This window comes from Paramormyrops kingsleyae, chromosome 2, assembly GCF_048594095.1.
Source record: "Paramormyrops kingsleyae isolate MSU_618 chromosome 2, PKINGS_0.4, whole genome shotgun sequence".
In the NCBI taxonomy this organism is placed as follows: Eukaryota; Metazoa; Chordata; class Actinopteri; order Osteoglossiformes; family Mormyridae; genus Paramormyrops; species Paramormyrops kingsleyae.
In genome coordinates this window covers 27434989-27449570 of record NC_132798.1, presented here as the reverse complement: position 1 = coordinate 27449570, position 14582 = coordinate 27434989, and the positions used below count along the sequence as shown (strand labels likewise).

The window sequence follows — 14582 nt, the reverse complement described above, 5'->3', positions numbered from 1 at the left end:
AAAATGCTTAAAACAAGATGTACAAACAAGGTGGAACAGTACGTTTTGTAGACTATGTTTCTAGTAGCCTAATTAAAGATTTTTTGGCATACAATTTTTTCATTTGTATTTACTACTTTTAAAAATATGAATAATATATGAAGTAGAAATATTTCTTTTATATAAATATTTATTATATTAAAATATTAAAGTAAAGCTAGCTCATATCGGAATGTCTATCGGTATTGGAAGTTATGTATCGGAACCAGATCAGAACTGAAAAAACGTGGATCGGCCCATCCCTAATAAATATGTCATTATGCCGTTTGTATGTGACTATGAATGTGTGTGGCTTTATATGTGAGTTATTTCTTGTTTTTATGGTTTTGTAATTTAAGACAATCAATATAAAATAGACATCTTACCAAGTATGCTAGCCAACACTGAAAATGAGGACAGTGTATTTCTGAGTGGGTTAGGGTACTGAGCCTGAGTGTGGAAGGCTGCCATTTCAAATCCCAGGGTTGGCAGAGTGATTTTGGGCTCTGGAGCAAGACCCTTAACCCCAGTCGCTCCAGAAACTGCCTGATCCTGCTTTGTTAGTCGTGAATCGCTTTGTATAACAGTTTCTGCTAAAAATCCCAATTGGGAATGAGAAACTGGAGAAAAAAAATGTAAGAACCACTGAAATTTCTTTGTATTGAAGATATGAGCTTATGAAAATGTCAGCATGATGAATACTTTGTCTGGTACATGGGGTTGTGGTGTGATGCTGAGCATAACAGGTAGGGCTGGACTAAAATGCTAGAATCTTTTTTAAGCAAAGAAAAACAAAAAAATGTACAGTCAGCAGCTGAATGTACTGAATGCAAGCAAGCAAGCAAACAAATTCTTAAAATAGAAAGATATTTTCTAAGCCAGCTGTCGGTTTTTGCTTTTTGTTGTCGTCATACCCAACTAAACCTATAACTAAGTAATTTAATACAAATAAAACAGTAAAAGCATTGCAGAAATATTTTATATGTTTAGAGATTACTAGCAATTTTCTGGGAAAGAGATAAAATTGAATTGTTTCCTTTTTTTGTAATGTGTGATTTCACATTTATTGCACTAAAAGTCCAGTATCACAATACAATCTGAAAGAACTTTTTTTTATTCCATTTTTCTTGTAATATGTATATTTTAGTTGTTTTTGGCTCCAATTTTAGCCCAACTACGCTGTGTTACTTTATTATATATTTGTTTTTACTCCATTGGCTTATGGCAGCCATATATTTAAGGTATGTTTATGACCCCATTGTGCACTCAAATTCATGGTAGAAACATTGTCTTTTCGTGAGCATATATTTATATATGCGGTATTTCTATATGTGTTGTCGGGCTCAATGATCTTTCATGGTGGTATTAAGACAAGCTCCTTGCTAGTGACACAACTAACTGCCTTTTCTATTTTGTTGTTTGTTTTCTCCTGTTTCTCATCTGTGTTCTCTTTGTGGGATTTGGAGTGTGTGCTTTCTCTCTCTCTCTCTGAAGTGTGTAAGAGGATTACTGGAGCAAATGACCTGCTTTAATGGTCAGATGACTTCTGCTGTACATTCTTTTTAAATCACTTATTTATTTCTCAAAACCCTTCCACTGAAACAAGAAAAACAGGATGCTGTTTTTATGCTTTCCAGAACTGACAGCGTATGTGTCTAAAGGTTTCTCAAAAGAAGTCTCAGTTTCTTTTGTCTTCAACCCTTTTGATGTATACTTATGGGTGTGTGTCAGATGTCTTGCTGTATGATCCAGCTGTGCTGCAACTTCAACTAATGCATAAATGTTCTGAAATTGTCCTGGAGAACCCATGGCCACAGAGGCTTTATAGATCTTTTAACAATGGCCTCCAAGTCACAGCGTCGATAAACATTTATAAGCTATGACACTGCTCCTTCTGGTATGAGATTCTTCATATGGACTGTGTGGTTTGTTTTTCCTGAGACATAATGGTTTACATCTTGCTTCTCTACAATGTATCCCATTTTCCCCCCACTCTCTTTCCGAATGTGGACTCATAAACCCTGACTTTTTGCGAGATTGGAGAAGCCTATAGATCAGGGGTGGGGAACCTGTTCCATGGAGGGCCGGTGTGGGTGCAGGTTTTTGGGATGGCCTCTCAGTCAGCCAATAATAAAGCAGTGGTTCTCAACTCCAGTCCTGGGGACCCACTGTTATTGGCTGATTGAGAGGTCATCCCAAAAACCTGCACCTACACCAGCCTTTCATGGAACAGGATCCCCACCCCTGCTATAGATCCATGCATATTGTTCTTGGGATATTCTTAACCTCTTAGGTAATTGTAAGTTGTACTTTTGGAAAGGTAGCCAGGATCAGGGAGGATTTGCTGCATCAGGAGGAACAAGCTGGGGTTTGCTGGAGGCCTAGGGCCTTCCAAGAAGATTTGTCGCTTTCCATTCTGTTTTTCCTGCATTCTGAAGAAATTTCTTTTGAGTGTGGAATCATTTCCATTAGAAGCTTGTGAGCTGATAAGTTGATGGATCAGATTTATACTAGACAGGGACAAATGAGGCTTGATTATTTACCATAGGCCTAATAGTTAATTAACTAACTTTAAATATCTGAAGAACTTTGAGTTGAGATGACTCATGATTGGTGATGCCGGTAATCAGAATGTTATTATTTTTTATTATAGATAACCCTGTTGAAGGGTACCCCTTCTTCCATTTATATTGATATTTTGTTTTTCATTGGTGTGGCCCTTGTCCATTTACAGTATTTGATGTCAATGCAAAGATATATTTTTTCTGCTGATTTCTCTTTCCAGCCTTTCATGTCACCAAGATATCCTGGTGGCCCAAGACCCCCGCTCAGAATACCTAATCAGGTAAAACCTCTGACATGCTCCAAGGACACGTTAAAGAGCTGAAATGATTCAACAGAGAGTCCCTGCTGATCAGTATGTCACTACATTGAGATACAGAAGAATAAAGATACACCACAAGCAGCAAAATCTCTGAAATATGACAACTGAAGAATTTAGATAATTTAAATAAACAAAATATACAATTGTTATTTATACATTATATATTACTTTATACCATGGCTTTCATAAATACTATTTTCTCATTGGCCGAGAGATGTAACATGGGTATGATCATTTTCTTGTAACCACACAGGTAGTTCCGGCATCCTAATAACAGTTTTTTACTGTGCATTTTACTGTTTCATTAAACACATTAGTATAAAAATCTGTGTGACATTTTACTCATGAATAAGCAGTCATCCTAATCAGCAGAATATTCCTTTGTTTTCAAAACTCAAGCGCCTGTGTGTTGATGGTTTTTATAGTAACATAACAGACTTGCCGTTTCCATTGAGTAACCTGACCAGACATTCCATAATTGTAGGGACTATATTTTTAAGAACAAATTGGAACATTATCAAATGCTAATGACAAATTAACCGTGAGTAGTTTATTCTATTATATTTTTTGCGTGTTAGCCATGATATAAGCGGGATGAACCACTTTGAGACGTGCGGTTACATGAAAATAATCAACTCCAACTCGGTCGCATTACACCAAGTTCTCATTGATTATTTTTGTATAACTACACACCTCGATGCCTGTTTATCTCTTACATATTATGTGCTGTCCACCTCAGAGATTTCACACTGAAACACCCTTTCTCTCCAGGCACTGGGTGGAGTCCCTGGAAACCAGCCTTTACTCCCCACTGGAATGGATCCCACAAGACAGCAAGGTTTGTGTCATTATGAAGTTTAGCCAAAAAGGTTTTTGGTATAACCTTGAATAAGCCCATCCAACTGTATATAGAAAAGCACCTTTGGGGATCTTCTAGCCGATAAAAAGCATAAATAAAATAGGTATGTATAATGTCCAAATTCTCCTGTTCTGTCCAACATGTCAATGCAGTTGTTTTATTAAAATAAAATGTAATTGGTGTGTTATCAGGATAAAAGTAACAAAGGTATTTTATTTAATACTAAAAAAGAGCTGCATAGATTATTCTATGTATTCATATCAATCAGAAACTAACAGTGTGTCTTTCAGGGCATCCAAACCTGGGAGGGACAATGCAGCGGATGACTCCCCCCAGGGGGATGGTTCCCCTTGGTCCTCAGGTATGTGGCTCTCAGAACAGGATATTGAATAGCTTCAAAATGCTATTTGGCTGCTTTGGTTTGCTAGACATGGCCTAAAATAGAGTATTATACTGAATTCATAGACATCTCTGGGCTTATGTATTTTTTCCAGAATTATGGTGGTGCAATGAGGCCCCCTCTCAATGCTTTGGGTGGTCCAGGAATGCCTGGAATGAACATGTAAGAACTTTTGTTCCACTTACAAAAATGTACACACTCACCCTTTTACATCATTTAAGTAGCATAGCAGAATCTGATTAAGAAAAAAGAGCTTTAAATTTTAGAGAAATCAAATGGTCAGGTAGCCAGGGTTCAGTTGTGGTGCAGACTTCATCGGGCGGAGAGATTTAGGACAGCAGCATTTGAGTTTTCTATGATTTGTTAGTTATTTCTGTTATTTTCTTTTCAAAGAATATGCAAAAAAGAGCATGATTGTTTCGCACAAATCTGTGTTGTGTAGCAGAATTTCTATAAGAATGGGGACAAGTTTGTTTACAGTCATTCTTCATGGCAGCTTGGCAAAGGCAAAAGGATCTGAAGGTAGCAGAGTTTGTCCTTGGGGAGGTTTGTGTTCTCATCTCTCTGGCCTTTGTGTGCTGTCAGGGATGAACCCTGGCTTGCAAGGCAGATCACAAACTGCAGCGCAATGACTGCTGTGCTTATATACTTTTTATAGGGGTCCCGGAGGAGGCAGACCATGGCCGAACCCTCCTAACACCAACTCAGTAAGGAGTATCAAAACACCACCTTTAATGTTCCATGTTCTGTAATTGAAATTGCTTCTCAATTCCATGTTCTCTTCAGTACTACAAAACATTCCGTTTCTTCTGCTATAAAGATTGTGGATATGTCAATATCAGATAACATTGCAGTTATCTTCCTAGAAACTTTTTGTAAAGAATCATTCACTTGTGATGAATTAGGCTATTAGGCTAGATAAGATTTTAACAACTCTGAGATATTAGTTCATATTAGATTATAAGTTCTCCCCAAACGAGCTTGATGGGCCGAATGGCCTCCTCTCGTTTGTAAATTTCTTATGTTCTTATGTTCTTATGTTCTTATGAATCATAACTGTCTTTCAAGATCCGATTTATTTTATTGATATGTTTTATTAAGATGCATTTAAACATTCATTAAACATTTGATACAAGGGTTTTAAAAATCACAACCCTGCACTGGGTGTGAGGTTGGAAGATGAATTCATGGTAAATGCAAAAACTGTCTTCTTCTTTTAGATCCCTTACTCTTCAGCATCTCCAGGGAGCTATGTGGTAGGTGATATTTTGCTGCTTAGCAAAAAGAAGCTGCGATTTTACCCCTCCACAGTGCTGGATATTCATTGAAGCAAACCAGGTTAAGTGTCTATGAGCATAGGTGATACAGAATGACCCCTCAAAAGCCTTAAACCATCAGAACAGCCTTTCAGATTACAAGTGTGTGTCCTTAATCACCGTGTAACCTGGAACCTTGCTGATAGCTTTGGGTAAAAGTCTTTTGAGGAAACATGTCATGACAAAGGATAGCATGCAGCAGTCCCCGAATTCCTGTCTTCATAGGTTCATGTCATAAATTCATGGTGTTACTGTTCATTAGTGAGGATAGTCAGTCTGCACTGACAACATAGATGTTGCGCAAAACTGATATGCTCAGAAATTCCAGTATTTATATGTTTTTATATAAATATTTTTCAAATGGAAAAAATGAAACATATTTCTTTGTTACTTTTTCTTATGTAATATTATCATAATCATTTTAAGTCAGTGGAAGTTTTCAATGTCACATTTGCAAGTTAAATATCCATTGATTTTCTTTTCGGTAAAAGCTATGATGTACCTGGGTGGATTTGTCATTTCTGTGAATTTAAACAGCTTCTGGAGTAAAGTATTCAGTGGGTATTGTGCAATATCTTCTCCACTGGATTTCTAATAGACTTGCCCATTAGTCTTGATTTTGTGGCGAATTGATAATTTTAATTTTTCTAGGGTCCACCTGGGGCGGGAGGTCCACCAGGGACTCCCATAATGCCAAGCCCTGCAGGTGAGCATGACATAGATTCTCAACACCAAGAATGATCCAGCCAACATCAGTCTTGCTAACTTACCTGCCAAGAACAAACTTGGGACACAATGAACCATGGGACTGGTCTCGTTTGGCAAAGATGCAACTGATGTATCCTTGATATTTTGGGTGGGACATGAACAACATCCGGGGATTGTTACTGTCCCCTGTACTTCTGTTCTCGAGTATTGGAACTGGCCTTCGGCAATGGAACATGACGTAAAATGGGTACACAAGAACGGTCAAGTACGGTCAAGTGAACATATTGAGAAACACCCTTCGTGTGCTTATGTGTTTGCATATGTTATGTGCCTTTTTTTTTTACATTAAACTTCTTAATCTTCTGTTTTTTTTCTCAGACTCCACAAACTCCGGTGACAACATGTACACAATGATCAGTGCAGTGCCACCAGGCGGAAACAGACCAAATGTAAGATAATTAGGCAGTGATGAGTATGATGTTGTAAACGATGAGGTAAACAATTCTGTCAATCAGAGGGAAATGTGCTGAATTAGACACATAAATATTGAAATTAAGTTCTTTTTTTCCCCAAGGATACTAGATTGAAACTGACATGTACATGCAGGCATTATAATCACTACACCGTTATAAATGGCTGCAGAAGACGAAAAGTACTTTAAAAATTTGCATAGAAATGCATTGCCTGTGTGTTTATAGAATGTGAAAATTACAAAAAAAAATGGTGGTTCATGTCCTGCTTTTGAAATCTAATTCCAGGGTTTCTCAGCTGACTATGTGCAGCCCTGTGTAACTGCGCTATATATAGTGCAGGAAAATGGGAAAAGTGCAGCCATTTTGTTGATTACTGGTTGTCATGAGCAGCTGCCACGTAGCAGCCTTGCTGTCATGTGAAGCGGCTCTGGCTGTGACCTCTACTGGGCTGCTTCCCTGCACTGATGCTGGAACCAAGAGGCAGCTGCTATTGTTTTCTCTTCTTAACATGATAGACTTTAGACCCACAACAGCTGATGCTTTTATTCCTGTTGGAATTCTCACTCCAATAATAGCAGCTTGCAGTAATATCTGTTTATTATAATGTTTCGATTGAACAATTCACAGAAAGGATGAGTCTGCCTCTTCACATGTCTAATCAATAGTGTGGAGTCTAACTGCTGTGGACTATAAACTTACATGAATATGTGATTAGGGTTGTTGTTTGCATGTATTTCAACTTATATTTTTCTGTGTGTTTGTGTGTCATATACACTGAGTGTATAAATATTTGGTATGTCTTCCTAAGCATATAGAGCAGGTATAGAGCAGAATATAGCATATAGAACTGCCTTACATCATCAGGATACTCCATAGCAGTGTTGGCCTATTTTGACTTGCCATAGTTGTTCTGAGCTGAATTCATAGTGGATCTGTACTCCAATTAGCCCATTCCATCTTATTCATGTTTAACTGGACTGAGGCATTGCATTGAATTCATTGTCATGTTCATCAACCCCTTCCTTAGCTGTAGAATTCTTCTTGGATGGGGTATTATCTGAAGAAATACATTCACAGATGGATACATTGCTTCCATGAAGGGATACATCTGATTAGCAAAGAGGTTCAAAAATCCTAAAGCATTCAGAAGTTACTCCACTCTTTTCCGTAATAACACACTTCATGGCATCACGCCGCCACCACCAGCTGACAGTGTTGACACACAGCATGATGGATCCATAGACTCCTCTTGTTTTTCCCCATACCCAAGACCCTCCAACAGCATGAACTGTGATTCATCAAACCAGGCACTGTTTTTCCAGTCTGCTAGTGTTTTTGGTCCTTAACTCACTGAAACTGAAACTTCGGAAATTCTGTCTTTTTTTGTGAAAGAAGTGCAATTTGTGTTAAGCTGTAACAAGTCCTGCATTTTTTTTAATGTGGCTTTTGGGAGCCATATTGTAATGGACTCCAAGTTGACTAACTCTGAACCATCTCTTGATCTGTCTATCACATGTCAGATACCTTTCATCCCTCCAGTCAATGAATCGCTGGCCTGCCTTTGGCCAGGTGTGTTTTTGGTGGTGGACCATTCTAGACCATTCCATGGGGTCCCACTGGACATGACAAACCCCAGCAGATTTGCAGTTCCTCACTTAAATCTTTTTTCCTGTTCTGTTTCAGTTACCCATGTTGCAGTTGCCTCAGGCTTTAAATATCCATCTTTAACCTGTCTTCCCCATTCATGTACCCTGACTGAAGTTAACCGGTCAGCTCAATTGCTGATCATAGCTTTCATCTGGATTCATCTGTCTGTTTCAAGGAGAACCCAGGCATCAGTCATGTTTTTTACATTCACAGCATATGCGCACAACTTATTTGCACAGTTTAGATGAGAGAATGAGAGAGGTCTACTAAGTATCCCTCAAAGAGCCCCTCACTGTGGACCTGTTGTATCTGTCAGCAGTGCTTATTGCTTTAGGTTCTTCCACAACATAATCGCTGACCTGTTCCTCCTGTATCATCTGTGATTGGTCAACAGTTCCCAATGGGTCCAGGGGCTGACGGTCCCATGGGGGGTTTGCCAGGCATGGAGCCACATCACATGAATGGCTCACTAGGTAAGACGAGGAGATCAAAGTCATCACTCACATTGTTCCTCATTTTCTACCCTCACATTAATTTAACATGAAGAATCGTAGAATATACAATAGCCTTGATAGACAATATAGCATGAGAAGTGCCAGTCACTGGCCAGTTAACCTTTCCTAGCAGCTCAGTATCATCCCAGAGCTCAGGCCCTTAGACGGGCTTCACGCTGAGCAATCTGCAGGCAGCTGGAATCCTCTGTGAAGCATCAAGTCAGTCAGATACAACAAGCATGTGGTTTATGTCAGTCACCTCTCAAAATGTCCCACCTGAGATGGTTTGATGCCACTTCAATCAAAATGAAAACATTTTGCAATTTGAGAAATTATAAGTTATAACAACCCTGTAACTGTCACCATAACAAGAATTTGGAAGATGGATGGTTGGATGGATGGATGGATGAGTAAATAGATAAATGGATGGATGGACGGACAAACGGATGGATAACTTTTTTAATGTTACCAACTACAGTTTATATTTAATTGCTCTGCCAGGTGGTGTTATTTACAGAATGTTTTAATCCATTATTTACTTCTCTTGGCCCGACTGACTTGAAACCAATTACTTTAACAAACTACCCTGAGATACTGTGGAGAATGAAGTACATACAGTATAAACAAATTTGACTGTCTTAGTGTCACTCCTCTGTTGTTTCACAGGGTCTGCTGACATGGACAGCATATCCAAGGTAAGAAGAAATGTATGGTCTTTGTCAGTCTTGTCTTTGATTTTTATAAGAGGTGCAGGTCCCCTGTCTACTCGCATTTTCCATCGCAAGGGCATGTCTCATTTCACTGTGTGCTTCCAATTCCTTATTCTTAGTCTCTTATGTAGCTGCTCAGAGGCCCTGTTTTTTATTTGTTCTCAAATCAGCATATGTAGCAGTCCTATCGTGTTTTGTATATGAATTTCAGTGGTCAGTATCCTTGTATAATCCTAGTCTGTGCTCTGTAGCAATCACAATCTTAACTTGTGGCACATTGTAATAATAATAATAATAATAATAATAATAATTATCTTACAGCTGTGGGTGGGGTGGTTTGTACTCTGCCAACTTGGGGCCCCTTCAGAAGATGCTGCCCTGGCAGTTGCCCACCTTGGCCTTGCCGGCATCTGCCACCATGTGTGGTTAATCCAATATGCTGAAGTGTCAAAAACAGCTATAAGATGTTCAAATTCCCAAACATCAAATGGATTATTTCCTGCTAACTGTGCCATGAAGTATCTGTACTCCAGAAAATTATCTGTAACTGTACGGGGTGAAATGCATGGGTTGACACTGGGCATCTGGCCTCAAACAGCAGTGTGATTATCTATGCATGCTAAGCAAAGAGGCAGACAGGAGGCAGCCCTGCATGGATGACACATTTGGAGGGGCTTCCTGAGCCTGCTGTTCTCCAGCCCTGTGTCTCATTTTTATTATTTTTTTTACACTTTCCTTCCTTTCAATGCGTTCTGGCTAATGTGCTGTGTGTTGACCTTAAGGTCCCATTTGTAGAAGAATTCTGATACAAATACCATTCATTTTAGTTATTAAACCAGCCTTGCGCTTCAGCCTTTCTTGTTCACTGGCAGATGAGCAATATGACTCTTGTGCGTGCCCTGCTTCACGCTGTCTCCGCTATGTTAAACAGAGCTCCCCTGGGAACATCAGCATGAGCAATCAGCCGGGTACGCCTCGCGATGACAGTGAGATGGGCGGGAACTTCCTCAACCCCTTCCAGAATGAGAGCGTATGTGACGATTCCTGCTGCATAACACCTGTATTTTTTGGCTTATCAGCTTAATATTTAGCCAGTGCTTTAAGGGCTTTTTACAATTTGAAAGCATACTATATTTATCAGCTTTTTATCTTAATCTTTTCTTATCTAAAATTTTCTTTGGCGCTGCCTTTAATTACCCCTTCTCACCCCTTTTTTACTGCACCCCCTTCCCCAGCAGTACTCTCCAAACATGACCATGAGTGTGTGACCAACCAGAAGGATGGATTCTGGCTCTGAGCACCCAATGACGAGGATTTTTTGCAGGCTCATTGTTTCCGCCTTCATCTTCTCTCTGGAAGAAAATGGATCCAGGCTTTTTTTTTCTTGATTTGGTTTTTACCTCTTTAACACTTCAGAGACTAAAAGACTGAAATTTTCAAGATTTGCAGACAGAAAAAAGATAAAGAGCCTACAATGTGTCTCTATATTTATATATTTGTGTATATATGTGGCTATGTAAGCTTTAGTACATATGCATGTATATACAAATAAAGGATCCTTTCCTGATCATCACATGGACTTAGAGGTGGAACGCCAACAAGAGTGTATTAAGAATGGACTTTTCAGTTTTGTATCGTGTTCTTTTTGTGTTTGCATACTTCAAAGATCTGGATTTTTTTTGTTTTATACACGTGTTCTCTTGTGCTGCATATACGGCTGAGGGGAGGAGAATTTTAATAAAACCAGTATAAAATGTCTGTGACAAAATAGCATATGAACAAAATTTTGTTGAATAATCCACTCAAATAATGAACTTGACAAATGAAGCAAGTTAAAAGTACAAAGACTGGTATGTTTACTGAAAAAAAGTGGGCCATCAAAAACCCATTGGACATATGAATTTTGTATTTTTTATTATTGTTTTGGTTCTGTGTTGCACATATTGTGTTAATATAAAATGAAAAGGAACGTATGATCTATATTTAGGATTTTAACTTCTTTTATGTTGCAACGTATTGTACAGTGTGTACAGGAAGAATTCAACCCCACCATGGACTTTATGTTCATTGTTTTTATATGTTTTGAAAGTTTTATGGTTTGTTGTATATATTTGCTGTGAACCCATTACCCTGCAGTCCTGTGGAGACCATTGTATTTGATCTGAAATCACATGAATCAATTTTAATAGACTAAACTCAGCATAATATGTGAAATCCGTTGGCAGCTGGTTGCACTTGATTTTATTTGAGTGTTATAGAAAAATAAGTACATGCTTATCTGATAAAGAATTCCTTTAAAATATATTTTATGGTAAAACTCTATTAACTAATAAATATTTAATAAGTTGTGTATAAAAAAAGTTATAAAAAAATGTAGCACAGAAAAGGTGGGGTGAACAGTGGGGGTGAGTAATTCCTATAGGCACTGTATTACAGTGGAGGTGAGTAATTCCTATAGGCACTGTATTACAGTGGGGGTGAGTAATTCCTATAGGCACTGTATTACTTGTGGGGGTGAATAATTCCTATAGGCACTGTATTACTTGGTTTTAGTTCAGAGTGTTGAAAATCCAGAAGTGCATCTCTGAAACAGTTCCCATGTACTGCATGGACTCAGAACACACAATAGTTACACCTGACAATTTTTTTTTATGGTTTATTCATGAAGACACATCTGTACCAGCACCTGTTGAAGTAACCTGGGCATATGCTGCAGTTTCAGATTCACAGTTGAATTTGATATTTTGATACTTACTTGAACAATAGAACTGCAGTTATCTCTGCAGTGCTCCCTCTCTCTCTCTCTCTCTCATATATATATATATATATATATATATATATACACACACACACACATTTTTCATCACATGCATATATAATGTTTCAGTATACACTATTATATCATTGGAATTATGGGGCAGATGCTTTTGCAGATTTAAGTTTTTATTTTTTACATTTGTCTTCTGCATTAGTGGTATTGATTATTGAATTTTCGGGTGGGGGTATGCATTTAACAGTTCTTCCCACAGGGAAAGTGAAACCAATATTTGACTATAAACGACAGAGAACACAAGTCAGGCTTCTTTCAGGAATATCCACCTAGACAAGATCGTATTTGGTTAAGTTAAGATTAGCACCATCTTGAATGTGTTGTGTAGTTCTGTAGCTTTGTCTGTAGCATCTCAAGCTGAGCCTGCTGATGTCACTCAGAAGACAGAAATGTCTCACTATTAAGTGATACAGTGAACCCCGCAGCTGAATCCTGACATCGACTTGTGCATTTTTACATGAAATGTACCAGCAGCCTTTAGCTGAGTGATCATTTCAATTGAATGGTAAAAACACTCGACGCACAGGCTTATTTCATGAAGAAGAGTTGATGATGACTCCCTACTGGACGGCTCATGCATCTCTAAAGAAGCTGGTCATGTTAGCCAAGAAGGCACCTCAATACAGTGCACAAATTGAACAGACCCTGTTATAGGCTTATGAAGCTGCCCAGTGCTTGTTTGCAGGTAAGCTTAAGAAACTGGGACCTTTTGACTATGGCTTTGCAAACACTGATAAATGCTCCCTATATTTTTTAAGTAACTTACATTATGTAAATTCTAGGAAAATTGGGAACTCAGCAGTCTTTTACTGTACAATGTGAAATTCAACTTTATGTACAGTATATACTGAATATTGAAATTGTGCCTTATAATTATGGGGCAAATATGGTCAAACTAGTTTGCTTGGTTTCTGAACTGCAAGATTTTTATTAAAAATCTACATGTAGTATTTTAGATAACACATGAAGAATGTTAGCAGCTTTTCTCAGAAAAAGACAAGCATAAAATTAAGTATCCGTGTAACATATTCAAATCCCTAATTTATGTTTTTGCACCTTGTATTTTATTGTTAGCTCTTTAGCTAGAGAGTTAACTAGAAGATCTGTATCTAAAATGAGGGTAACTTAGAAGAAATGGCTCTGAATGTCCCCATAACTTTGTGGAGCTGAAAAAGCAGGTATCTCCAAGAATACATTGAGTATAATCTGTTGCCAGTTGGCAATTGCCATGGCAACACCTGTGAAGTGCATTTGAAGCCAGCAGCCATGTGTCCAGTTCAGTGTTCCTTTAGTGGAGGCTATTTTTAGACATTCACAAAGGGGCCAGAATGCCCTGTGCTCAGACCACTATGATGACAGTGGGATCATACCACTGCCCATGACATTCAGCATGGAATGAGATGTGCCTAGCATGATACAAGAATTCCATTTATTAGCCTATAAATATTTTTCAACTAATAAGATACCTACAGTTTTTATATGAATACTCTTGTCTCCAAGAAACAAATATCTCTATTCTAGGAGTGGCCTAGTTTTTCTGTGATCATTATTGTTGTTATCTCCAGTATGTTTATATATTAATGACCACAATCATTAGTTTGAAAAAGGACAAAGAAGAAAATGGATACAGAGAATTCAATTTCATTAGCATTATTTAGTGGCCCAAAGTTTATTGATGAGAGCATTAATTCACCTATTACCTATAATAATGAAAAATTGTCCACAACCCCAAAACCACAGAGTCACACCTTTTTGCCCTTGTCCTAATGTCATCTTTCCCAAAATATAATAATAATAATAATAATAATAATAATAATAATAAGACAATCCACTTAAGTCCATCTTACATGCCTTACCAGGGGGGTATTCCATGAAAGTAGCTAAAAAAAAAAAAGCCAGACTTTCCCGAAAAAGTCAGACTCAGCCTACCTCCATCTCTAAACTTAGCCTCACGTCGTTCCACGAACGCAGTTCAGTTTTAATTAATCAAGGTTCATTCAAGACAGACTTGCATAGTCTCACTTAGTGCGCACACCCGCGATATTTAAGAAGCCCAAATAAATGGATGGAGATCGACCAAACGAGTCGGAAAGCCTGTAAAACGAGAGCGGTGTTTCTTTCCGCCGCAGAATAAACGCTGCTGATGGATCTGTATGAAAAATACAAAGATGTAATCGTTAAAAAAAGGCAATACTGTGACCATAAACACAGCCAGGGAGTTGGCTTGGCAATGAATTGCAGAC

General features: G+C 38.2%; 1 protein-coding gene across 4 annotated transcripts in view; it reads left to right on the top strand.

The window, feature by feature from the left end:
• Positions 1-11723, top strand: part of ssbp2a (single stranded DNA binding protein 2a) — a 97110-nt gene extending 85387 nt beyond the window's left edge. For 2 of the 4 annotated variants that reach the window (XM_023824068.2, XM_023824070.2), the window contains 12 exons: positions 2804-2863; positions 3674-3740; positions 4052-4122; positions 4256-4323; positions 4820-4868; positions 5382-5417; positions 6129-6183; positions 6564-6634; positions 8700-8778; positions 9466-9494; positions 10441-10539; positions 10745-11723. In XM_023824068.2, coding sequence (XP_023679836.1) covers positions 2804-2863; positions 3674-3740; positions 4052-4122; positions 4256-4323; positions 4820-4868; positions 5382-5417; positions 6129-6183; positions 6564-6634; positions 8700-8778; positions 9466-9494; positions 10441-10539; positions 10745-10777 — 717 coding nt within the window. In that variant the 3' untranslated portion in view covers positions 10778-11723. The remainder of the gene's footprint in view (positions 1-2803; positions 2864-3673; positions 3741-4051; positions 4123-4255; positions 4324-4819; positions 4869-5381; positions 5418-6128; positions 6184-6563; positions 6635-8699; positions 8779-9465; positions 9495-10440; positions 10540-10744) is intronic. The other 2 variants (XM_023824069.2, XM_023824071.2) reach the window with 1 other exon arrangement.
• Positions 11724-14582: the final 2859 nt, after the last annotated feature.